We start from the raw sequence: 27,915 nt of genomic DNA on the forward strand, positions 1-27,915 counted from the left end.
CAGAATGTCTTGTAACACGCGTGTCTTACAGAAAAGATTATCGACCAGCGTCAGTGAGGCAGCAAGGTTACACCTCGCTACACACAGCCAAGAGGCCATCGTTCGGCGGGCGGGGGGCGGGCGGGGGGGGTGGTTAACCGCTTGTTAATATGGCGCCAACGGTTTTTCCAGTAGCCTGGGCATTACGTAACCCTTCAGCAATTTCGGTGCGGCTCCAACGGCCTTCATTCCAGAACGGCTTCGCCCCTCCAGAAACAATGGCTTTACAACAGCTCCACCTAGTGGACATAAAAAATAACGGGAGGACTGAGCAGAACAGCCCGGCGGACACATCATGCTCATTCTAAATATTTATTTTCTTAAGTACTGCTTTCAATCAGGGCCGACTGAAATTCTCCACCAACACCAAACCGGTGATTTGATAATATACAAGTAGGCAAAGTTTCATCGTCCGCAGAAATATGCAAATAATGGAAGCACATGAAGATACAAATACCAATAATTTGTATCTTGACATGGTCTGTTCGGTGATTTGTGATTTTAACATATCTTTGACATAACTTTTGTTATATCACACAAGTATGCATGCATGTGGACACACACACACACTGAAGATCACAAGCCTTACATTTCATATCGCCATATTAAAAACATTAGCCTAGAGACTGACCTCAATGGTCATTCTTTGATGTAGCCACCAAATAAGTGTCTGAATAAGAGTTTATATTTCACATAATTTACCTTTGTCTATTTAATGATTGCTTCATGTGATACTGCAGACCTGGTTTGCCACTACAGGACGCACGTGAACCAAATGACTATTTAGCACTGCTGTAAACAGATTATCCGCACGATTACACCACCTCTCCTGCTGAGCTCAAATGTCTTCCTAACGCGGATTCACAGCTTAAACGCCACTTCTCATTTCCCCCCAAAGATGATTTAATATAAAACGTACCCAAGCCTGCCATGCCCGTGTAAAATATGTGTACTCTGGCACCCTCTGTAGGAGAAAAAAGGTATTAAATAAACAACAGCATTTTAATACTCCAATAATTTTTGACTACGCGTTATAAACAAATGGTTGCATTGGATAGAAATACGATTAGAATTTCACTACAGAGCATCATCTCAAAATCACAGCTTAAAAAAGAAGAATTTTACACCAATAAAAACCCTTGAAAAGGTATATGCCGTAACTTCCATGTGACCAGACTGGGGAAAAAAAGCTACTGTGAAAATTTTATTATTGAGCCAAAAGAATACAGCTATTGTGTCTGTTTTATAAGCAGTCCGTTATCAAGCCAAGCACAACTCTCGCTGAAAGCACACTTACAATGCAAGTCAATGGAACATACAAATCTAATAAGTATGTTAAAATATATTTGATTTGATTATTAAAAGTACATTTGATTACTAAATAGCAAACGTACGAAGACAGTGGTTGCTTCCATTAAAGATTTAAAAAGTCCTCTAATCCAAAAAAAAAAAAAAAATAAATAAAAGACATCCTTTTCTCTGAAGAGTTCCTGATTCTGTTAATAGTGTCCTTTATGGGGTAACTGCATTATCCATGTAAGCGCACACCAGTCTATTCACAGCCTTTTTGGTGAATAGATTTTTCCTTCTGTCACAACACCAGCGAGTGCAGACGACGGCTTTGTGTTTGCTCAGACAGCGTGAAGGGAGGAGACGTGCTGGAGGATGGGAGCCAGAGACGCAGATCTCATTTCAAGGTCGAGGGACAACAAACGGGACATGTTCCTTAGGATTTTTCTTGGAGAGGACACTAAAACCTCCACCCAATACAACGTGCTAATATGGGGTGGGACTATTTGATCTTTTCCCAGAGTTTGGGGGGACACCCCCCCGCCCCCTCTCCCTTGGATGTATGTCCATGATTGGACCTGACATCGGAATCCCTCTGAAAAGGCTCACTGTCTGGGGAAAAAAAGAGCAAAGTTTGGCTATCCAATCAGTGACCAGACACCTTGGTGCCCGTAGCAACAAATACATATCCAGCGCTTCCTGACCTCCAGCCTGTTACTGGCTAAAGCGTCCAGTAATACTGAAAATATGCACGGGTATCTTATTATTTTCAAAAAGGTATATGACTGTAATAATAATTCAATACCTTTGCCACACCGTGCTAAGCAGCGCTACCATTATCCAGTGACTTAAGCAGCTGCTTAGAGCCATGTGACCACCAGGGGGCCCCCTAAGTACAATTCTCTCAGAGGAGGCATTTAACAGGACAATGTGAAGAACAATTGGTGAGTGGATCACTCCATTTTTAAACATTAAGTATTTTCATTGTTTTCAACTGTAAATTAAAAGGTATATGTTAATAGACTGTATTTCCACCACTGTCTGGCAGTCGCCAATAAGCTGATGTGGGTTTTTCTGTAAAATAAAAACGAACCCGAGGTTTTGAGACATGTTTTCCATTTCTCTTGCCAGGGTGTCAGCAAGCTTGCTTGTCACACACTAACAAGCTTGTTGTGAACTCGCAAACTGGACAGAACTAGGTTAGGATTATCCAGTTTGATTTCAATCCTGCCATCTGAATTACTGGTTATTAATCATGGAATTACCCTGCTTCCTTTGGGTTACATTACAGGCAAGACTCTACTGTGCGACATTGGTTGCAATGACACAGCGAGCATTGCAGTGAGAAAAACGATCCTATGTTTACATTGTGAGGATCTGCGTTGTTCGGCTTATCATCATTTGGAAACTTTCAGCCAATCAGATAAGTGAACTCTCACCCAATCAAGTAGTGAACTCATGAATATTAATACATGCAACTGAAATGATATGTTGGCTACGAGGGGAGAGAGGGGATGGAAATTACATTATCTAAAATATGTAGGGACATTTTTCATTCAAATACCCTTCACTCATTTAATTTGTAGATATTCAGGAATGATTTAAATAGCAAATAAAGCTGGTTTATGGGGACTTAAAGATCAGAAAACATTCTTCCACAAGCTCCAGCTGCCAAGGAATCAGCTTTATTTATTTATTTATTTTCACAAACTTTTCCATCATTCATTATTACCCTTCCGATTTACATTTAGTACATTCCAGTTTACATCAGTGTTACATGTACAATTTACATTAGTGTTACATGCACAGTTTACATTAGTGTTATATGTACAGTTCACATTATCATTACATGTACAGGTTACATCAGTGTAACGTACAGTTTACATCAGTGTTACATGTGCATTTTACGTTAACCGTCATTTAGAATAATAGCAAAAACTCATTATTTTACAGCCACCCCATAAAATAACAAGATTTATACAGTTTTTACCTTCATGAAAAGTTTATTTCACCACTGGCAACATTGCTGCCATTGTATTATAGGTCATTATTTATCTTATTTATTTTATTTTCAATGCAGTTTGCAAATTTACAAATACTATCATGTTTAAATTACAATTTTTGTAACTTATAAAAAAATTATAAAACCACGGATGACCTGAAAAATCTTTAAATTATTTTATCACATGTATTGAAATTCTGATTGAAAAACTTCCTTAATAATATCAATATGAATGAGAAAAAAGGGAAAATAATATTCAAAGGACATCCACAAAATGTGCAAATAAAGTTTACTCTAACCTTTTGAAAATGTTCTGGAAATTAAACATTTCTATCTGCATACATATTTATACTTGATATACATGTATTAAAATTCAGAGACAGTTGAAATCATAATGTGTAGCAACTGGAAAAAAAAAAAAACAGTGAACAGGTGATTTTAAGTTTTTTTAAAGATTTAATTTAATATATTTAATTTGGAAAGAATATTGAACAAAACAAAGGGACAATACATTGATTAGTTTACTCAAATTCATGGTATAGCTTATTTTTGAAAAATGTCATCTTAATGAATCACCAAGTTAATATTCTGTAATAATATTTTGATGCAAAATAAAAACCTACAGACATTTGGTGAATGACTGCAGGATGAATTATCTTGACAACATGATTATGTTTTAATAATAATTAAAATAATATACTTATGAATAATAATTAAAAAATCATGGCTATGAACTCATTTTATATCGGCTACACACAAATAAATATAATTTTACAGAGATTACGTACATCTATGTATAGTATACACCCATATATGAATGTATTTCTTTCTGTATTACTTGTTGGGCAATTGGCCTCACCATAGTATGAATATTTCATCTGTATTGATTTTATAATTGTCTCTTTTTTTATATTTAAATGATCGCCTGTTATTACTATGTCTAGACAACTCCTACCTCGTACAGTTCCTTCGGCATGGGAAAAAGCAATATAATAATGTGAAGACGAAAAAGAAGACGACGACAGAAGAGCATCATCATCCTTGTTGTTCTATTGCTGTTGTTGCAAGACCTATTACTGTAAGTGTTCTTTTAGGATGACAGACGAACAGTCACTCAATTACCCTTTTCCATTCACACAAATACACACGCAAATACAAATATTCTTTCCTGGAAGATATTTTATTCCAAGTCTACGAACTATTTCTAAATTAAACGGCAAAATACAACCCCAGCAGAGGAAGTTCCTGTGCGTTTTATTGGACAAAGCTTCAAACGCTGCCTGTTTGCACATCTTTACTACAATGTAGCTTCATGCACATTATGCTTACAATAAAACTTCAGCCTTTGCGTTTATATGCTCTGTGAATTTGCTCATGTTTTTTTCCGGGATTAAAATCGAGTCTATTGCAACTACATCGATATTAGTAACTGTTAGTACTAACTGCTGAACTGCGTACACTTTAACAATATCGTTCTAACCATAAATATAAAACTTAATACGATCAATACATATGGATCTCTCTCCGAGTGGCTTGAGGCAGGCGCCAACAAGCCCTTAACTATATCACTTCAGCAAACTTTACAATGCAAAAAAATCGATAGGAATAGTCTGAAATTTCGCAGAGCAGTTCTCTAGCCTACACTTTTCAGTCGCGTGTTGACATAAATTCCTGGGAACTTTAATTGAACAAACAAAATCGTGCGCTTCCCGCCTCATGAATAAATTAGAAGCACTTTGAATGCTTTAAAGCCCGGAGCCGTTTTTTATTGCTCCACCCTCAATCGACTAATTGGCTAAAAAATAAAAAATAAATAAATCTCTTCCACCCTGTCACAAGGAATAGGGCCAGCTCGGACTCAGAGGAAGACGCAAAACGCGGTTCCCGTTGAGCGCGAGAGAACTCGCGTGACAAAAAGTGGAAAACAGGAATCTCTGAAGCAGCCAGCTATCCCCGAGGCGAGCATTAAAATCCCACTCTTACATCTTTTATGTCGTTATTGGTTTACTTCCTATGCCCCATCTTAATCCACAGAAGTTTAATCATATTGGATCTACGTCAGCCAACAGTAGGCTACCAAAGTACTGGAATTCCAGCTGTAGGCCAGCACGAAAAAGCCTACATAGCCTAATGAAGAATATTTTATTTTCCGATTCCGTAACATGACTTCCACCCACGTAGCACGTGACCACTGTCTGCAACCTCTGATCCCATTCGCCCAGGTCCCGGTTTCTTCATTTTGGCGTCTAAGAACATGACCTATTTCCAGTCGGGGGACGTACTGTAGGCCCAATTTCAAATCTTATGAATCTAATAACAAGTTAACAAGAATGAGGAGGAGGGCGACGACGACGACGACGACAACGACAACAACAGTAATAAACGAGTATAATCTTATCCAAGATTAACAACGAGGTCGACATTTATTTCTTTTAATAATTTACTTGTTATACAGTTTTCTCCCTCGGTGAAAATTATAGCTAATATTCCCGCCGACACCCAACCTAGTGGGTTGTGAGCGCTCACTGAAATTAATGAAACTTGAAATACGACAGAAAAGGAAAAGTAATTCATTAAGACGTTGCGGAAAGTAATGTTATTTGGAATCGCATTGGACGGAATATGGTACCTAAATTCGTTTTAATTGTTCAATGCAATGAAAATGATCTCATTATTGCATATAAATGTAGTCTTATATAATACTACACATTTTCTTAGTCACGAATAAGTATAGTTCTTATCCACATTCAGAAAATGGAACAGTGATAATATAACTATTTTTCAGTCAAATCAACTATAGAGAATAGAGATAGAGAATCCTACATTTTATTCTGACGAAGTTGGCTTGAATATGGGAGCAAAACTGGGGTAATTAATTCTGCTGAATTGAGTTGAATTTTAATTCTTCTTTCGGTACATAAGTGTCACATGGACTTAAGCCAATGACTTTCTCGGCCCGAGTGCGGCAAGTTGATCATCAACCATCAATGATCAACTGGCCGCATTTATATTGATAGCCATCAAAACTATATAGACTGTGTCCGTTTCAATGATTAAAATTATAATGTCACAATAAACCTACCAAAATAGACGCTTGCATTCTATAGGCCTACTCGAATGGGTCTTACGCACTGTATTATAACCGTTCCTCTGACGTAACTACACCTCAAGGATGAAGCCTTTTTATTGATTTCACAACAAAGGAGGCTCCTATTTTGGAAGAAACCCCTACCACTAAAAGCCCAGGGCAGAAATTCAATAACTCACCGGTTTGTGGTTGGCCTTAGCGTTGAATAATAAATTTCATCGGGTTTTCTTTTTTTAACTCCTTCAACATTTCAAATACGCTTCTATTAGATATATAAATACACAGGCAGATAACTTTTTTCGATGTGTCAATAAACTGCCAAGGAAGAAGTTTGAATTGCGTGCCAGCTGTCTCTAATGTTTGTTAAAGTCGAGATGCATTAAATAGACCAGTATAATCAAATCTACTGGATGCAGTGCTAGATTCTAATCGCACGTGACAATCTTGCATTCTGATTGAATGACAGGACAGGAGTTCGCCTTGGACTTTCAGCAACGAATTTATGGACATCTTAGACGCTGACGTCACTTGTTTTAACACTGAGGCTTTTGTAGTGACAGATGCTGTTAGTTTGGTTACCAAAAAATGTTATCTTCAACAGAAATAGAACTGTAAAGAGTACAGATAATGACAGCAATATGTTTCTTTTAAATTGAACTGAAAACATTGTTTGTATTCGTGGTAAAAAAAAAAAAAAAGTGTATCTGCAGAACTATAATAAAGCAATAAGCCACAAGAGGCCGTGGTTTACAGTGATTTTACAGTATTTTATTATTATTATTTTTTTAATGGCCGCAATTTTTATGAGGGTATAAAATGCCAATAATATCGAATGATTATTATTACATCTGTAAATTATATTCGTGTTTATAGGCACCATTTTATATTTTGTTTTACATTTATATTAGCTTATTACAATAAACATTACTAAACTCAAGTCACTATTACAAATATTTTCACCAACTGCAGTGGCACACTTTCATAATAATTACTACTACCACTACTTTCTAACCACTATTAACTACAACCTAGATAATAACAATAACAATACCAATTACAATTAATTAATACTACTACTACTAGCCTACTATAATAATAATAATACCAAAACGAATAATAGCAATAACACAACAACAACAATAATAAGTATTATTATTATTCTTGTCGTTATTTTTATTATTGTTGTTGTTGTAATTATCATTATTATTATTATAATTATTGTAATAGAAGTAGTATGGGAAAAGAAGAAAATCCGTATATGGTCAAAAATCAATTATGCAAGCAGCGCATTTTTTTAAACGAACCTGGAGGGAAATAGTTTTCCCATTTGACCACCGTTCCCGGCACTTTCAAAGCTTACTACATATTTGGTATTCTTGCAGTAAACTGGCGCATTGATCTAACTTCCCATAAGCCTCTTTATTCTAGTGCTCAGTCTGAAGTGTAGCCTGTTTGAACTGCGTGTATCTGCGACCCTGTCCCGCCAGCCGAGGCAGATTATCTAAACTGCATGCCCGCGTCTTTAAGAGATGGACTGGAAACTACACAGGACAACACACGGAAACATAGATATCTCTAACCTAATTTATGCAGTAATAATAATAATAATAATAATAATAATAATAATAATACATATGTTTGAAGTACTTACCGTGTACCTTCGCCGACTTTGGGGCGCGTGATCTGTGATTGGGCCAGGCGACGGTTAAAAAGTCAACCTTTATAATCCATCGTCTGCAGCTGACGAGTTCGTCCTGACAGAGGTCAACATTCCGTAAAGAGGTTAAATAAACGGACAGTTGCACTTATTGCCTTCAGACCGTGGACAGACATTCAAGCACATTGATGTTGTGGAACTGAAAATTAGTTTTTTTCGTTGCTAATGTTTAAGCTATTTAAATGTGAACGTAAATGTAAACGAAAACGCAAGGAAAGCACCGAAACAATGTGAAATCATGGCATGCAAACATGTGCGTCAAAATAGAAATATAAAATAAACAGTTTATACCAGGATAAAGCCGCGTTCACTACTCAAATGTTTACTATGGCCAATTAGATACCGGAACTTACTGAATTCTTAATCCAAATCACTTTCCGGCAGTGATTTGAATCAAGAATGATTAGGTAAATACTGGTTGGGAGTTTAAAGGACAACCACAATCATAACTGTCCAACAAGGAGGCACTGGCTTATCTTTATACCACACAGTGAATTTTTTATTCTTTATATTGCACAGGCACTAACATACACTGAGAGATATATACCTGCAGGTGCTATGGGGTGCCTACAAATAGCACAGAATGAGATGAGAATTATACCGGAAAACACTAGGATCACTGCTCGTGTAGAAGCAGAAGGATGAAGTGATAGATCCATAAATGACACGAAACCTTCACAGATGAGGGCCTTCTGCTTGGCTTCTGCTTGGCAAGTGTTGGAGTTAAAATGTATGGTTTGATCATAATTGTATTTACATACGAGTATTTTTACTAATACAAATAATTTTAATATTATATTAACTAAGACAATAACTAATCAGTGATAGTCATAATTGGTATTAATCACTAATACTGCAGTCTGGATAAAGGTAGCCTAGATTGGGTGAAGGAGTTCTGCTCAGACTTTCTCTCCACAATAATAAATTCTAACCTTAACCTTATTTATCAGTAGAACATAACATGTGATGATTTGCTAAAGCCTAATGTTAACATGGGCGATGTAACATATGATAAATACACAGAGGGACTGCCCCTCTGTGGGATTTTGGACATACATCTTGTTGTGTGAATTATTGAAATTTTTTGTCTCTAACTCTATTTCAACCAGCTTTTAGGGCCTTACACATTAGTGGCATGGTATCTGCACAACTGTACAAAGCAGACACACGCGGTTAGGGTTCACAGACCTCATCAAGATGGCGTGCTTCGCAGAAAGATGAGCCCTGACCCGATCATCCTCAGGACAATAATTACTTAAACAAGTCTTTCTCTCAACTCCCAGTTAAAAAGCAGCACCGGATAATCCCAAACAGCCAGCTCTGACCCAGAAAAAGCCAAATTAGGTGTGAGTAACTAGAAGCCTGGGTCAATTACTGAGGTGCTTCTGGAAAAATTACAAGGGGAAAAACACTCAAAATATCATTAAGCCCAGATAACAATAAAACTGTACTGTGTAACAATACAACATATTCATACATACAATACTAGATCACCAACATAAATGATATCTACAAATTTAATCAAATGTTCCAAAGAAATAATGTGAATACTGCACAATTCTTGATCTGCAAAAATATGTTATTTTTAGAAATTATTTGAATCCTCTAAAACAACTGAGCTGGTATTGAGAGGAAAAGTCCTAGGCACATTGTCTGGAAATCCTGACAAGTGTTTTCTAGTCTTACAGTGAAAGCTCAGTATGCCTTTGGAACTGTTCAGTTTGCACAGCACAAGGCAGACCCTTCATTTGTAATTTGATTTAAGTACATACACTAAATTACAAAGGGCATTAAAGTGAAAAAAAAGAGACAACAATAATTTTGCACTGTCTGAACAAAAGCTTACATATTCTTGAGCCCTTTTTAAGAGGAGTGGAGCATGCGTAGTTTATCAGAGCTCACTGCCTGACTCGCGGGAGCTTTGGGGGGCGCGGGGGGGGAGGGATCTATTATCCAATTAACGCTCACATTATTCAATACGAAATCTGCCTGCAGTGGCGACACAAAGTCTGTCTCGGAATGTTAACCTCCGCTAATGCTGGTAATGGAACACAGCACAGCGTTATTAGGCGGAGTAAATCATTAATGCTTGAAAAACAAAGGGCGGCTAAATTGCTTTTTATCCGCAGACGGCAATCACGACATTATGCCCTTGTAAGCACCGTAAGGTACCCAAAGTATTGTTTGAAATTGCACTATTAAGAGTCAACTATGACATACAAGCTCTCACAAATGATAAAAAAAGGACTGAGAGTCTGATCAATATTACCGCAAAGTGAACTGACTGCAACTCTCGGGAATGCATTACACAAGTGTTTCTTCGGTCCTTTACAACAATCTTGTGGTGACAAAACAGTAATACAAATTATATACGTATGAAAGCTTAAGGCTTCTCTGAGAGTTAGTTAGAGACAGAGAGAGAGAGAGGAAAACAAGGAAGGGTTGGTGTTCATTTAATTTAGCCATTTAGTTGCACTGTTGTTAGTCAGAGCCTTGACAAGGAGCCTGTGAGCTAAATATGGGCAAGTTGATGGGCAAATATGGGCAAACTTTCTTTCTGAAACTGCATGTTGCATTACTCTTGCAGATAAACCATGTGTTTTAACTTCTTGACCACCAGAGGGCACAATATCCACACATTCTATCAGTATCGTATTCACTCCAGGCATGTCAGATGAATTTATAAATAAAACAAATGGGGTGAAAAGGGAAAACACAGTAGATGAAATCATATTCTTAACACACACAACAGCTGTGAGGAATGTCATACTTAAACGTCTTGGTTATGCGGAAAATAAGTCCCAGCCTCTGAGAAGCAGTGACAGCAGACGTAAAGACACACGCAGACAGGGGTGTCCGGTCTTATCCTGAAAGATTACCCTTGTGGGTGCAGGTTTTTGAATTAGCCCAGCCCAACGACACCGGATTCAACTAATTATGGTGTGAAATCAAGGACCTTCATAAGCAGAATCAGGTGTGTGGTTAAGTGTTGGGCTATAACAAAAACCAGCCCCCACACCGAACCTTTTCAGAGTAACACCGGACGCCCCTGCGCTAAAACGAGGCCATGTGACTTGTTCAGCAGTGAGGCACGGCATTTTGGGAAATGTATGCATCTGCTCACGGTAACCCAGGGTAACAACTGGGACCCCAAATCCCCAGCCAAAGAGGTGGTTTACCAGGACAGAGCTGAAGAGTCTGAAGAGCGCACATGGGCAAACAGTAAAGGTCACGCCAGGGCGTATAAAAATCAGCTGGGTCACATGACCTAAGAGGACAGAACTGTCTGCCCACGGTGCTGGGGGGGCGGTGGGGGACTAAGAGCGGCGATGTACACAGAGAAATACGAGCTAAGTAGCTAATCGCGTCCAATCACAGTCACAGGGAGATCCAAGGAAGAGAGAAAAGGCCAAAAGGAGATCGCAACTAACGCCAGCCTCGCGTGGGTGAGGCAGTGGGTGCAGAGTTCGAACCCGAGCTCGCAGGTCAACGCACGGTGTCACCCTCTTCAAAACGACAGAGCATTTCTTCACCAATGCTTTTTCACAAACAGAAAGCATTTTGCTTTACGAAACAGAACTGAGTGAGAGGATTAACAGCAGTACCTGTCATTTTACAGGTTATGCAAGTGTCATGTGCAATAATTTTGAATTGATCTTTTCAGCTTCAAGTGTATGTGTCTGTAGAGGTGTATGTATTCATGACAATCATATGCATTTACTCCAAGTGCAGGTTACTAAGAGAAGGGCATGCTTTATGAAACTTAGGATGTCTCTGTTTTTGCATAATTTATGGTCTTGTGGACACACTGAGACATTTTTTACACTCCAACTTTAGTAGAAACAACAAAGTTACAGACTTGTTTATCTTCTTAACTTCTGCTGCTACTACTAAAAATAATAATGTGATTTATAAGGACTTTTGAGTTTCAGTTTTATTTCAGTCTTATATACAGTATAAGAACACTACTAACACATTTAGTTTCAGTGAGTGCCTAACCAATGTAGTTACAATAATTATATAAATGAGGAACAATCAATAAACCAAATCTAGTGGGGGGATATATTCTCAAGGCCTAGCTTAAGATATATCTTGTCCAACATATGAGATGTATTTATGCGTTAGTTGTCCATTCCTAACGTGTATGAATTTTATATGTTGGCTACATACATATCTGTCTTATTTCAATAATTACCCCAGAAATAAAAATATTCGCCAACCCCCCCCCCACAATATCGTCAAATCATGTTATGGACGGTTTGTAACTAGTACTATACATGAACAATTAAATGGACGTTGCAGTTATTTTTCAGTATTTTCATTTAACAAATGTGACTCAGGTGATAATAAATTCTTCAATTTTATATATAGCTAAAAAAAAAAAAAAAAAAGATTAACTCTAAGCTAGTGGCTTCTGTAGGCCTATTCATGTCACCGCTTGATCACACGATGTCTAATCTACGCAGTAAATTTATATTTAGGCGACTTAAGCAAAGTAGAAAAATCAGCAGAACCAACGCTTGCACTCGAATTTTAGTACCCACCGTATCTCGTACGTGCGCGACGTGGAAGGGACACTTACAGTTTTTAGGATCAGCCTGAGTTGATCCTATTTAAAGGCCATCGGTAACTCGTCCTGCATTCCTACAAAAAAAACAAAAAAACAAAACACAAATTGGTTACGTTATGTGCAAGATTACTGCATTTGGTAACAATTGCTCACGTTCTGAAATATTAATAATGCCATACAATTAATTTAAGCTCGTTAACTATTCCATCAAAAATAAAACTTCAAGAGGACACGTTTAACGAAAAAACAAATACAATTAATAAATTTTGCACGATAAAGGAGCGGCTTCCAAATGCATTTATAAAAACAAAATACAAATGTTTGAAGAAAACGCCCATTGTATAGTGGGCTTTAAAAATAATAAGAAGTTCAATCAATTTGTCACGCTCGAAGAATACATATACAAAAATAAAACCGATTTCGCGGTTCAGTAATAGAAAATACTTATTCGGCCTACCTTAATTATTAAAATTAACAAAACGGGGCATAACAACTCTGTTAGAATAGGGTAGTATGATGTAGCTAAATAATTTAAAAGCTCAACAATAATAAGCAGTGTGTTTTTGTAGTCAGAATCAGACAAGCTGTAAAGATGAAGAAATATCACGGAGATCGGAGCTCGTGGGCGTCCAGCGTGTCTTCCTTCCTTCCTTTAACGGCCAGATGCAGAGACACATGTAGCCAATAGGAGGTAGCCTACTCTAGCGCGCTCAGCGAAAACTCTTTCACTTTCTGCGGAATTCGAGACAAAGATAGCGCTATCTGTATTTTGATTTGCTGCCTAATTGACCCAAATAAAGCCTCTTGCTGACATGATTCCTCTACCCCCGAGGCACGCTATCAAGCAGAGAAGTGAATTCATTGCAAGTAATTCCCTTTCTTGAGTAATCCCGTTCGCAACCGTCCAATCGCAGAATGCCCTTTGCTTGTTAAGCATTTGGACTTGACTCGCATTTTTCTCCCTTTACCATTACCGGGGGACTCCTACGTCGCGGCGCTTCGGACGACCCGTGGCTGTTCGAAGGACTTTCATCGCGAGAAACAGTTGAAATGATCGGTCGGAACTGGCAAGACGCGCAAAAAGGAATCTTCTACTGCACGTGGAAGTGATAACGTCGCCAAGTAACCGGATGCGGGTGCTGCGAGGACTTCGAAATTGAAATTAAATAGAAAAAAAAAATATGCCCGACAATGCGTCAGACAGCCAGAATTCAATATCACCGCGGGTTTCTTCGTTTTTCATCGAACATTTGCTCGGCTCTAACAGAAATCAGGACACAAAAGACGATATTCGCAATAACATCACAGGATATTGGCGCAAAGAAAATATTTCTCACAGCGGACGTGCCGTTAGCCTTCGCAACCAAGTATCCGGCGATGGACTCCCACCGGACAGCCGTCCCCAGCGCGACTCGTCGTTAAAATGGTGCAAAACAACACTGAACAACAAGGCTTTAGGAAGGCCCAGGAGTAAGTAAGAGTTGTTTCAATTATATTTTCCAAGAGGACATTATCCTTCGCAAAGAAAGCCCTGCACCGAATAGACCTATATATCTTACCACGTAGCTTAAGTTTTTGTTTTGTTTTTGCGTAGGACGCCTAAAACTACTACTATAGACGGGATACGGGCTGATTTGCCATATGATGGATGGCAAGCACGCAGACAGCGTCACAATGGTACCTCCAAATGATTAAGCCGCTTGGCGACTCTCCGCACGCGATTTGTGCTTCATTAGGTTAAACTAACAAACGCAGCAAGGGCGCGCCGATGCTCTTTTTTTCAAACCAACACTGCGGCTCAGTGTGAAAGGGTTCCCAAACACGTTGGCTTGGGTTGTCAAAAAGTTTATTTAACCCTTAAAAGTTTGAAGCAAATTCAGAGATTCATCTATGGCGCATCCTAACACAAAATAGGCATATAGTTTAGACATAGGCAGACAATACACAACTTGCCCTTAGAATGCTACATCACTTGGGACAATAATTTTTTAAATAATGTCTGGGAAGAACGATATGATTATGACTATGTCTAATTCAGTTGATTGAACTTTAAATGTGTGGTGAACGATTTATTTTTATGGCGATCTTAACTGAGACTACTGGCTGTTTGTCTTTCAGATAACATATTCGCTATTATTTATGTTGTTAAAAAATGTTGCCGTGCCAATTCACAGTTGTGCGCTCATTTTCTAGGTCCAAAGGAGGGTCTACACAGTACACAATGTTCGGATAATCCCTGCAGTGATCTGACAACCTGCGAACGAGATTCCCCGGTCGGTTCTGAACCTGAGGGGCTTAATGACGACACAGACAAGCCAACGGAAAGCGGTCTGACAGGTGACAACGAAGAGGAAACTCGACACGCTTTCGAAGAACGAACCGAACGGGAGGCTTTAGATCGCGGCTCGGGGCGCAAGAAGAAGACCCGAACGGTGTTCAGCAGGAGTCAGGTGTTCCAGCTGGAGTCGATGTTCGACACGAAGCGATACCTGAGCACGTCCGAGCGCGCGGGACTGGCCCGCTCGCTTCGCCTCACGGAGACGCAGGTCAAGATATGGTTCCAGAACCGAAGGAATAAGTGGAAGAGACAAATGGCGGCAGACTTGGAGGCGCCAAGCGCGTCTCATTCAGCTCAGAGGATAGTCAGGGTTCCCATTTTATATCACGAGAGCTTGACGCAAAGCGCGTTGGGCTTTGGGTTGCCGCAAGTGTCGCCCCCAGTGCCTGGATTTTTCACTACCGCGAACTGTCCAATTTCGTCTTTATCCCATTCCGTGTCTTTACTGAGATCACAAATGACTGGCCTTGTATGATATTAAGCCTAAAGAGCAAAATGTCTAGAACTGAAGGATAGTGGGCTATTATTATTATTATTATTATTGTTGTTGTTGTTGTTGTTGTTTTATCAAATAGCTGCAATACTTTACAGGGCCACAGACAACTTTCCTTCAAAGAATACAAAACGTATCAATGAAGACCATGATCATATACATAAGTAATAGTAATGAAAAAACTATTTTTGTGTATTTTTCCTACTTTTGTACGCAATGCTCTGTTCGTGGACACGTTTGTTTCCTAATGAGCGTCTGTGCTAATGGCTCAGAACATCCATGTACGTTATGATGAGGATAAGAACATTATTTTGTAATGGAATGCTGTGAAAATACTGTCTTCAAACTTTGTCACTTTTCCCACAGTATCAATTTGAATAGTCTCCAATAAAATAAGACGTTACTTATGATGTTGTCGACCCAGTTTCCGGCCGAACTCCCACGCGGACACTTCATTTCTCTGAAGAATATTCCACCCCATTAGTCGCTCTCATGGTGATCGACGCGTTCTAAACTTCCTGTCTGCAACATTTCCTCGTATGCAAGTGTTGGTGCCATTATATTAAAACTATAATGATAGTAGTACATCAACCACACTTGGGTTGATCGGAAATTATAATAACTTCAGGGAATTCTTAAGTGTCTCACTTTAAACCTCAGTCTATTGTGCTTACTTTTCAGTCACTGTTTTCAGACAAGCAGTCAAAAACATTAAAAAAATTTTTAAATAACTTTTCATAAATGGAATGACACTTATTGATTCAAATCAGTATATAAGCAATACATCTACACCATATATATATATTACACACACACACACTATATATATATATATAATATATACACACACACACAATGTATTATATATATATATATACACACACAATATATATAAATATATATATATATATATATATATATATATATATATATATATATACACACACACACACACATATACATACACACATCAGTATATAATAATAATATTTATATATACATATTTTTTAATTCTAACACTGTTAACACTGTTCTAAAGAAGAATCACCCATATCCCTACATATAGGTTCAATATTGTGTTAATTGCAGGCTGCATTGTCTACATGCAACACCATCATTAATAGAATTATAACGTTGGAGCAGAATGGATGCATGCAGCATCACCTTCACATGCCGGTGGATGTTCCAGCCACATTTTTGACAATCATTAAGAGCTAAGAGAATACATCATATGCTTTACGTATTGTCACTATTAGTAAAGTACCAAGTATAGCTGTGTGTAATTGTTATAAGGACAGACTGCGCTCATTAATAATACGTAGAAACTTGAGGAATAAAAAGCCAACGATTAAAACAAAGGGGGGAAAAGTAACAAAATATATAAAACATTGCCCCGCTCAAACATTTCTTGTAGCACAAGAACTTCACAGCACAGCCCTATATTTTGCATGATCTTTCCAATATTATAAACTTATTTATTCATTTTTTTGTTTATTTGTTTATGGTTAATCTAAAAAAAAAAAAAAACCCAGCTAAATAAAGTAGGTGGAGATTCCTTTCAAAATACAGGATAAAGGGCATCTTATTTTCTAAGAATGTCTGCTTTGGGCTTAAACACCACTAAACACCACTTAAGCATAAACAAAATTGCTAGGGCTGCATTTGGTCACGGATAATAGAGTAGGAAGTCAAAAGTCAAAAGTTTGCTATTTAGAATTGTATTATGTTGAGCTACACGCCGGAGTAGGTTACTTAAGGGTTTCTTAAGCAACGTATAAACTTAAAACATAGCGTAAAGTATTGGAATAAAGTAATAATATCACTACTACTATTAATAATAATAATAATAATAATAATAATAATAATAATAAACCACACTTTCGTGTCTAAATATTTAATATATGTATTATACTAGGCTACATGAAAAACAAACATATTTAATATGCAAGCGACAGAACGCGTGGGCTTATTTGGTTTAAGTGTATATAAAAACTCAGTTAATATACTATTGATTATAATTAAGACGCGCATAGGGCAATAAGCGTTCACCGCAATTTCGGGCAAGCAACCACCCACGACCAGTGAATGAAAAGAAAATCAATAGTAGTAAACACTACAATCTTCTATGACTAAAACGACTCATCAATAATCGGTTGTGCAGATTCCTTGTAAATTCTGTTTAAACGTAGGTAATAAAATAGGGAGAGGAATGTCAATTGAATCCGCCCTCAATGGGGTGCTAGCCAAAGATGCTAGCACTAAAGCGTATAGCCAACAGAAAGCTTACACTTGGATGAAGGAGCAGGTATTGTCAATGGCCTAATTTCCGCATTTAAGGGAAATGCGTGCCGAAAAAAATCCCCACATTTCCCGTGGTATAGCGTGGTAAGACTGCATTAATTATGATTGTGCACAAATTACAGTAATTTGTAATTTAGTAAATTATCTCATGTATACCAGCTGCACGAAGGCAGTAACATTCAACTCCCGCCCTCTCGTTTAATTGGCTGCCACATTCTGTTTACCATTTGACCATTTGATGCCTGCGAAACCACGCTCTTCCGGTTCACAGAGTAACTGTCAGCCGCTGCTACACGGACCCACTCGCGGAGCGATGGTGCTTGGAGAATCAAGACGCTGCAGCTGTCTGGGAACGCGGTGATAAACTCGGAGCGCAGGGAATCGTACAAAATATCGGAGAATATGAACAAGGAAGAAGGGGCGCCATGCCGACCAGCTCCCTTGAAATTCACAATTGACAATATTCTAAATCTGAAGCACAACAGCAAGGAATTTGCAGGCTGCCATCCCAAACTTACGAACGCAGCGGACAGCAAAAATGATTCTCAAGACCAACTCGAAGATCACGAGATTATGCGCAGGCACGAAAACGACTACAGACTGCACAAAACAGGTATGACTTCTTTGCCCCAGCTAAAGTTCTTTCTCAAACTGCAATTTATTGTCGACACGGCCAGGCAGCGTAACAAAATATTGCTCGATTCAAATGAAGTAGCATCGCTACTCTGCGATTATGTTTGCTTATATTCAATATCGTGTATCAGAGCATTGTATCTACCCATATAATGTCGTTAACGTTTGGCAACAATGCATTTACGTGCTGCCGTTTCATTTCACAGAACAAATAAACACACGCTGCTACAACGCGACTGCTCGCGCTCTGCAAGTCTGCAGGGAGGATGCCCTAAAGACCAGTGACGCATGTCCGAGAACAGACATCGGGGACAGTGGTGACGACGGGTCGGCGAAGAACAAAACCAGCAAGAAAAACAAAGTGATGGCGAAAAAGAAAACGCGCACCATCTTTTCCAAAAGACAGATTTTCCAGCTGGAATCTACGTTCGACATGAAGCGATACCTTAGCAGCGCGGAGCGGGCTTGTCTGGCGAATTCCTTGCAACTCACCGAGACTCAGGTCAAAATATGGTTCCAGAACCGTAGGAATAAGTTGAAACGACAGATATCCACGGAACTCGAAGGACCTGGCGCCGTGGATCATTTTGCTGACGCGGCGAAGACGGTGCAACTTCCGACACTTTATAAAGAGGGCAACATATTGGGCAGATGCTTGTTACCGATGCCCCTTCCCATTGTATATCCTGGAAGCAGTACGCCTTACCTCTGTTTCTCTAACGCCAGTAAATATTTTAGCCTTTTCGATGGAGATGTATGACTGTTGCGTATCTGTCTGGAAAGTCACCCCAGAACGCACTCCAATGGCTAAGATCGGCATACAAAACATCTTTGGTTTTTTCTTTTTCTTCTAGGTTCCACTGTTAACCTCCGCTGTAACGTGTCGGGTGCATTTTTAACTCTGAAAGGCAAGCAAAGAAGGCACCCGTAACATGGAAAGGCATTTTTCATTGCTGCAAATTCCTGGTACGAGATGAACAGTATTGATCAACCCGATATTCCACTATACTTTTGCTCTTAGTTAGCCTATACCCGAAGTGTAGCCATTTCAGTGCAGTCTGACACAATAGCTTGTAGCCTGTACTAAGTTAATGGACTACTGTATTTATTTAAAATAGCATATCATATCATGTTCACCATGTTCACAATGGTTTCTGTTTGCTTACTCAGAAATTATTATTATTATTATTATTATTTCATTTTTATTAAATAATTGAACACCGCCAAAGATAGTTCGATCTTTGCATGCATTTACATCATTCGATTTAAAAAAATGATTCCTTCAAAATAATGCAACTTAGTATTTAAATGAATGTACAAAAAGTTAATTTTGTTTTTTTTATTTGAAGCATGTCTTTTAAATTGTATTTTAAATAGAAACATAGCCTATAGTTTTCTTCCATGCGTCCTATGCCCAGGTAACACTATTTACACTGTCTTGAAAATATTAAACCATTAATTTTAATATAGAACCTAACGACTAAAATTTATTTTACTTATTCATTTCCTAATTCAGTAAAATGCACGCTTTAATTAATATATCGGATGAACGGTGTTGTGGCAAACTGACATATTCGGTTAAAGTTACAGTAAAGTTTGCCTTTTTTTCACGTTATCTGCGTCTTGGAATCTTATGAAAATAACATTAATGATGCCAATATTGAACTATATTTCAATAGTTTCATGAATAAAAATAGGCTACACTAGCCTGGTTACTACCACATGGCGCCTTAAGGTACCCAGAATCTCAAAACCTGTCCGCGAGGAAAACAGATGCTATAAATCATGTGCAGGTTACGGGTCACATGTCTGCAAGGTGAGTCCAGAGAAGTGTCATTAAGCCTACAAGCAAGGACCTTTTGTTGCGCACGCGTTCAATTATGCATTTGTTTATCCGCCCAAATGTGTGAATAAAGGTTGCGTGCCATCATTCCCTGGAACGGATAGGGGCACGCGATGTTAGCAGGTTAAAGCGAGAAACGCGAGCGCGCAAATATGTTCCCCAAAGTCTCCGAGTTAGAAGACTGCGACGCAACTTTTGGTATTCTAGTGTGGAACAAATAAAATAATTCCACGCCGGTGAATTTGGTTATAATCTGCTCTCAGAGATATAGCATTTGGTGTGCTAATGGCTTGATGCGATTCAAGCGAATGCACGAAGTATTTAGCAGAACAAAAAACAATAATTTCAAATCAAAATTATACAAGTAAAGCTTGAGGTCAATTATTCCACAGTTACTTAGCTATGGTCGTCAATTTTAATATCTTGATATGCATATATTACAAATTTGATTAGCACCAATCACAAATTGCATAATTGGAGTTGGATGTTGGGGAGGGAATAGACCACTATTAGACCCATACAATTATAGGTTTGGAACGATAGACTACACGTCTAAGTTCCAAAATTTATTGGATACCCGCACAATATTGCAGACGACATTGGTGGTTTAGGTAGGCCCTTTCCTGTGCTATAGGACTACACACAGAAAGCATGACAATGCTACTGTAACTGGCAGCGGACACAATCTATGGATATTAAGTATGACAAAATTAAAAAAATTAAAATACACCAATATTTATACTGGTGTTCTCTACATTTAGTAATAGGCAGGACAGGAAACACGCAGGTGAGAATTTTGCATTTTTAAATAGACTGTAAAAAAAATAAAATAACAATGAGGCCCTAATAAATACCAGATATTATTCTTAAAATAGATTACGGACCAAGTTGTTTTGCTTTTACAACAAAAACGGGAAAAGAGTCTTGTTACCATGGCTAAGCAATGTCATGCGTATTTTCAGAAATTGCACGGTACCTAGGAAAACGAAGCTTTATAACACGTGAAAATAAATAAATAAATAAACGTTAGACTATGGCATTTGGCACATGGCACGTAAATATAATCGAATTCATGAAAAAATTCACCGTGGAGTTGTGAGTGGCTACTCAAAAATATTCCCGTAGACCTACATCAGCATTTACGTAGCCTTTCTGGTTCAGCTGATCTCGGCTAAATTGAGTTCCTTGCTACTTCGACCATTTTCATGCCTACATCTGGTTCATTCAACAACTAAGAAAAAGTTACACTATTTTAATTTAATTTAATTTAATTTTGGATTAAATCAACTAACATCCGCTTTGAATGAGGCTGCATGTAGATAAGCCTGTGTATTAGTTTGCTTCAAGTTGATTCTCTGCAGAACCCACAAAAACATGAAATTCATTTTTCTATTTCATGTTTTGAAATACTTCATAAATACGTCTAAATGCAGGTATTTTCCAAATGTCAGTGACAATCTTCATAATCTAGCTTCCAACAATGTTCTTAATGACAATTAGAATACAGATATTTCCTAAACCAATCAAATTATAAGCAGTTAATAATGAAGGGTGTTCACAGGACATAACAGAAAACACCTTGGTAGTGTGGTTATTTCTTGGTTAAAAGCTGAATACACAGTGGAGTAGGTTCTCAGGGCAAATTATAGTTTACTAACAATTACATAACATAACATAATGATGAGAACAGGCCATTCAGCCCAACAATGCTTACCATTTCCCTGACTAAATTAGTGCTCTGATTACCTACAGGCTAAATAGTATCTGACACTGTATCAAGCCTAGTCTTGAAAATCTAGTCTTTGTGGATAGCAGGAGGGAGGACACTGTATTTTTCTGTGACTGAAAAACACTGGGGATATTAATGGAACTGTATTTTGAAATTCAGAATGTTTATGTTTTCGGAAACTGCCTGGTACAGACCTAACAAGGCCTAGGATGTGTCTAGATGTCACATTTCTAACACTGAGTGGGGTACTCATTTGTGAAATGTTAAAAACAGAGGGAACTCCCTTACGTTGCATGGTAGTGTATTCATGCATACATTTAGATTGACAGTCAGTGGAAAACCACTCAGAATAAATCAATCTGAAAAACAGCACATCAAATTTAAACTTTCAAATTCCATTTGCGCTATAATGACAATGAAATGGAAACTGCCTTTGATTTGAACTTCCATGGACAGCATGTATATAATCGGAAGACACACTTACAAACGTTAATATAGCCGAGCTATTCGGAAGGGGGAAAAAACTGGGCACTAATTCATAATTGATTAATTCAACTGGCGCCTAAAATAATTTATATATCATTTTGAGGGAGTAGCCAGCCAAAAATGGCTTCAGACAGACAATAAGAAAATAACAAAAATCACAAGTCTCCTAGACCTCACAGTGCAGAAAACTGGGAAGCAGAAACATCCAGCAGTGCTGTAACTTATTTACAAGGGGGAAGTCTATATATTTGCAAGGGAGCCTGTGGCTCCAACAAGCATCATCCACAAATTCACCAGCCTGCTCAAGAAAATAAAACATGACTTTCGCATTTGCTCTGCGTGTTTTAAACAAAGCGGTATTTTAAAATTTTGCGAAAGGAATGCTCGCCCATGGCTCCTGGTTCACTGGTGGTACCCCAATTCCCCTCGGCCCCCCAAACGATTTCTAAAACCACACATTTCAGAAACCCTGACATCCGCGGTGATTCGCCAGAAGAACAGCCGCTACATGCAAAGCTGTGGGGAGCCGAAAACCACTACAATGTTTTCAAGGCATTTTCTGGTACAAATGCGCACATCATCTTCAAAATAACACAATGGAACCTTTTTACTGGGCACACTGCCTGCGCTGAACAATGATGCTTAGAGCTCTTGTTCCACTGGGGCAAATACTGAGGTTTAATACAAGAATGTACAGGATTATAAAGATGGTTTTTAATGGGCACTGGAATTTGTACTGATAAAAGGTACAAATGCTTATATTGCTTATAGGCCTTTACTCAGTGCAGTTATCTAGATAACTCAGTAATCCTGCTTTGTGAAACAGGGCCCGAGTCTTGCACAGCATAACTGCATAACCCAAGACATTTTTCAGTATTTGATGAATTTCCCCCTGGATACCTTTTCACATTAACCTGTCCTCAGGAGGAGGCCATAGCAAACCTTCAGTGGAGGACGACGCAGGTAAGGAAAGTTGTAATCTTGCCAGGTAGACCTACTGACACCACACAGGTGATCACGGCACAGGTTCACTGGAGGCTCGCTGTGTCAGTATCTCTTCTGCTGCTTGACTGACCTTCAGAGGAGCCTGTGCAAGTAATGTGTCCTTAGTGTTCACTTTGCAACAATGTTGCCATTATGAACCAGAGACCTACATTCCACAAAGATTGCGCAATCATACAGCATGTATTGTGGAAGATAAAGATATTCAATGCTGGATTCAACTGGAGTCAAATATGCGACTGAGAAGGTATGCGCTTGCATAAATTTTGTCAACATCAATTAGCGTATTATAGCTTTGTTTTTAACTTTTACTGAAACACAAAAGTATGAAAATAAGGTACTGTGGTTTTTTTTAAATAAAAAAGGACAATAAATTTGAAATTTATGAAACAATCCATCCTTATCTCAGTGACAAAAATGTTAATTTCAGCTATTAACGGCTGCATGAATTGAACAAAGACTCTTCAGCCTCCTTTGAAAAACAACCCTTGAGTGGGGATTTCAAACTGGTCCTTTGAGAGCAAAGGGGAAACGACCAAAATCAATGGAAACCCCCCCCCCCCCCCTTCACTGCCTGCAGAGCTCTACTGAAAAGCATATTTCTCCCAACAATTTATCGGCCAGGACAGGCCTTTACCCAGCCAGGATTACACTGTAACCTATCTAACGGTTATCTGCTGTAAGTAATTCAGTCAGACTGCATCGCGGCCCCTCTTCCTTGTCTCCTGTTCTGCTCAGCGGGTCTAACCCCGAGTGGCCAGGCACCAGGGGGGCCTGATGCAAAGGGCACGGATAAGGAGATAAACGTCTGGGATCTCACCAATACAGCATCGACAAATTCCTCCAGGATTAAAAAAAAAAATTATAATAATCTTTAAATTATTTGATGCATACAGTGCACATTTCTGAAATGCATATTATCAAATAAGTCCACAGGATTGCATTGCATCTTACGTCATTAAAAAAAATATTTCATTAAATATTCTTTCAACAAATACGCATTGTACTGAAGACTAAGGTGAAAACTTTCGAAACTTGTCCTGCGCAAACTTCTCTGCCTCTCCGTGTGCAAAAAATGCATTGTTTTATTTAACTTAAGATTTATCTTAACTTCAGTTCAATTTTACTAGATATGAGGACACAAAAGGGTTCCAAGAGGAGTAGATCTAAGGGTTCTGAGGTGCCAATCCAGCCTCATCCAAACAAATATAAAGAGTTGTGCCACACGAAAAGAAAATCAAACTACACTTTGTGCACGCCGGTTTATAAATAATGCAACCACACGGTGGAAAATGTCTATTTCAGCACACACACTATAAAAGAACATCCATATTCTTTTTCCAGATTTCTATTTTAAATTTGTGCGGTAGCTGTTTTATGTATCGGAAAGTGCAGGGTGTCAACTTGTCTGGTCACGTCGGCTGCCACCTCATGCACGTAAACACAGGGCACTTGGCAACATCAGAACAGAGCAGTTTTAAAAGTGAATTGCAATCTTTTCTTATTAAACTGACAGCATGATAGAACCTGATCTTTACATGCGAGCACTAATTTTAAGAAGGAATAGTTATGTTTTTTCAGCACTTACACAATGTTGTGGAGTTCAGAGGCTGTAGATGATAGGGTGCATAGTTATATACTACTCATTAGATGATAGCATTGCGCAACTACATTGCCCATAATGCACTGCACAATTTGTCCTAACATGAAGGCATATGAAAGAATGTCCTTGCCTTTAGATATCCCTCAACTAACAAACAACATAACTATGTATTATGTTGTTTAAGTGAAGGACGTCATAAGGGTAATTCAGTCTTTTGGATACACACATATATATAATGTTCCTGTAATTGGGATCACATGGCCTGTTTGTGCTTCTGGTCTTATAATGTGGCTTGGGATTTAGAGAAAAGGAAGGCTTATGTCCCCAGCGGGCTCAAACTCCTTGAAGCTATGGCTGTTTTGTGAGCTGAAATTACAGCAAATGTCAGCGATTAAAGCGAAACAATATGGTTTCTGACTTTGGACGTTTTGAAAGCTGACTACAGCAACCTCAGAAAATCATACAAAACTCTTCCATGTGTTTTTACATTCACTCACCCTGTAAAGATACATATTGCAAAGACAAAATGTAATTTTGTAACAAATTAATATCGTTCTGAATCAGATGTTCCCGCATACATTTTTTATGATGGCTTCTTCAGAACTCTTTCATTGTGATGTCACACAGCATCTGCTCAATGTAACTCATTAGCAGTTGGTTACATCCAGAAATGAGTGAGCACGGAAAAGCATTTGCGTTCTAGGCGATGTTTTTTAGTTTTAAAAAAAGTACAAAAGTTAAGAACCTATTCAGCCAAACGTGAGACAGCCAAAGATGCGCATGTACAAAATGATCGCAAAAAAAGAGCAAGTTGCTCTCCCCATAGCCCTCGCATACAGTAAATACTTGGCATGTGGAAAGAAAACACATTATTTCCTAGTAAAATACTGGAATTAACAGAGGAATCAAGTACTCTTCTATCAACTGAGTAAATCTTATTGCCTGTGCGTTTATGCTTTAATCTATAAATCAATTACGCACAGGCCAACAATAGATTTGTCACCACGAGCCTATAAAACCTTAAACATGGCGTCCGAAAAGATATATATCTTGTATATCTATAACATATATATCTACGTCAAATGGTCTGCTGTCCCGACATAATTTTTATACATACATGTCAATCTAAAATCCTCTAACACAAATTGCGTATCTGCACCAGCGAGTCACGGGCGCCCCTGCTCCCAGTTTAGGACCAGACGGCAGCAGCGAGAGTTCCGCGAGGAAGGTGGCGCGCGATGTCCGTGGCTCCAATATTGAGTTTCCGCCGGCAGTCTCTTAAACCCCATTAATGTTCCTGATCTGTTAATGGTCAGGGTGCGCGTGCGAGCCGGCAGACTTCCTGTCTCTGTCGGCGAGCGGTCGCGTGCGAGCGCAGGGCAACCTTCTGTCGCCTGGCAAACCGCGCGCAGACCACAAGGTCCAAATGACCTTCAGCCACTCTCCGTTGTTTTCGGAGTTGTTTTGCATCAGTGATTGTCAAGAGGGGAGGAGGGGTTGGGGGGGATAAAAAATCTATTAAAGGCCTTTACCTGATCAAAGACCTTGGGCATTGAAGACACACCATCTGTACGCATTTAGAGATATCCATGACTACAGTGCATAATGGATGGTTTGTAGCGCTTATTGATTAATGTCGCTGGTAGCTATAAAAGACACGGCGCTCTATTAAAGCGCAGTCTTGAATTTCGTGAAGTTACTCGACGCCGTTCCAAATATCGTCAGCGTTATTTAGTTTTTTCCCACCCAGCTCAAGGGTTTCAGAAACTGTCATCACGTCTCTGAAGTTTGACAAATAATACGCTCTGCTGAGCACATGGTTCCAATTCAATGCTAAAATGGCACATTTTTCAGTCTGCTGTCTGGCATCACAGCAGCCCAGAATAAGAAACCATTATCCCTGAAACACTTAAAATCCATGTTTAATTTTCAATGAAGTACACGTAATAAACAAACGAACAAATATGTTGCTGGTCATCCTCATTAATTATTCTTGACAAAATCAAACATGACATATCTTAAGCGAAGTCACGCTTGCATTTTTAAAAACTGTGCTATGACATTTCTGAAGGTCTAACTGCAATATAGTATACCCAATAAAAAATATATTTCGCAAAAATAAAAAGTAAAAACATTTACATAAAAACATCAAAAACCTCCCATGTGGTCGTCTTTAAATACAAAATGTATGTGCACTCGTATTCATTGATACAATAATCAGTGTAAAGGCAATATTTTAAAATTAATATTTTTTTATAAAGCATTTTTCTTTTCTAATAAAAAATGAAATGCTGCAGTACAGTTGATAATAATTCCGCATTTTATCACGCGCGACTTCAATGCGCTTTCCCGCGGCACGCATGGTAACGCGTGATCTTATCGCCATGTTTAACGTCTAATAGGTTGTTTGGGTGCAGGGGGCACAGCGTCTCCTAAAGTGCCCTTTTACCGCCGCTGGAGACGGCTCGAGTTTCGGGACATTCTGTCAGGCCCGCGAGGCGAAGCTTCCAAAAACGCTCAGCGGCTCCAGCTGCAGTCTGCGCGCGACCCACAGTCTGCAGAGCGATGAAGCGCGTCCGTTAGGTTACAGTCAGAGAAGGCGGGAGGGCCTGGAAAAAGGTGGGTGTGTGCACGCACACACACACACACACACACAACCCTGTCACAGTGCATCAACACTATGTATTCCAAGAGCCTGGGCATAGAGCATGACCTGCCCCCCTCCAAAGAGGTTGGAATACCCAACCTCCACCCCTGTCCCCACCCCCACCCCATCCTAAG

At 38.8% G+C, this 27,915-nt stretch overlaps 1 protein-coding gene and 1 long non-coding RNA gene across 4 annotated transcripts in view; one reads left to right on the forward strand and one right to left on the reverse strand.

Moving 5' to 3' along the window:
* Window positions 1-1,230: 1,230 nt before the first annotated feature.
* The window catches only part of LOC135254433 (uncharacterized), a 64,781-nt gene continuing 38,096 nt past the window's right edge, over window positions 1,231-27,915 (reverse strand). For all 3 annotated transcript variants that reach the window (XR_010329886.1, XR_010329885.1, XR_010329887.1), the window contains exons 3-5: window positions 12,719-12,780; window positions 8,071-8,173; window positions 1,231-1,941 (exon numbers count right to left, since the gene is read on the reverse strand). This is a non-coding gene — a long non-coding RNA (uncharacterized LOC135254433). The remainder of the gene's footprint in view (window positions 1,942-8,070; window positions 8,174-12,718; window positions 12,781-27,915) is intronic.
* Window positions 13,349-15,944, forward strand: LOC135254432 (homeobox protein HMX1-like). The gene is made up of 2 exons (XM_064334562.1): window positions 13,349-14,176; window positions 14,900-15,944. The coding sequence occupies exons 1-2, from the start codon at window positions 13,888-13,890 to the stop codon at window positions 15,517-15,519; spliced, it is 909 nt and encodes a 302-aa protein (XP_064190632.1). The 5' UTR covers window positions 13,349-13,887; the 3' UTR covers window positions 15,520-15,944.

The sequence above is a fragment of the Anguilla rostrata genome, chromosome 5, assembly GCF_018555375.3.
Source record: "Anguilla rostrata isolate EN2019 chromosome 5, ASM1855537v3, whole genome shotgun sequence".
NCBI classification, from domain to species: Eukaryota; Metazoa; Chordata; class Actinopteri; order Anguilliformes; family Anguillidae; genus Anguilla; species Anguilla rostrata.

Excerpts from the sequence above, each read along its gene's own strand:
- LOC135254432 (XM_064334562.1), top strand. The coding sequence starts at position 13,888 with ATGCCCGACAATGCGTCAGACAGCCAGAATTCAATATCACCGCGGGTT. Across the intron at positions 14,177-14,899 it reads GGCTTTAGGAAGGCCCAGGA|GTCCAAAGGAGGGTCTACAC; the intron begins GTAAGTAAGAGT and ends CTCATTTTCTAG.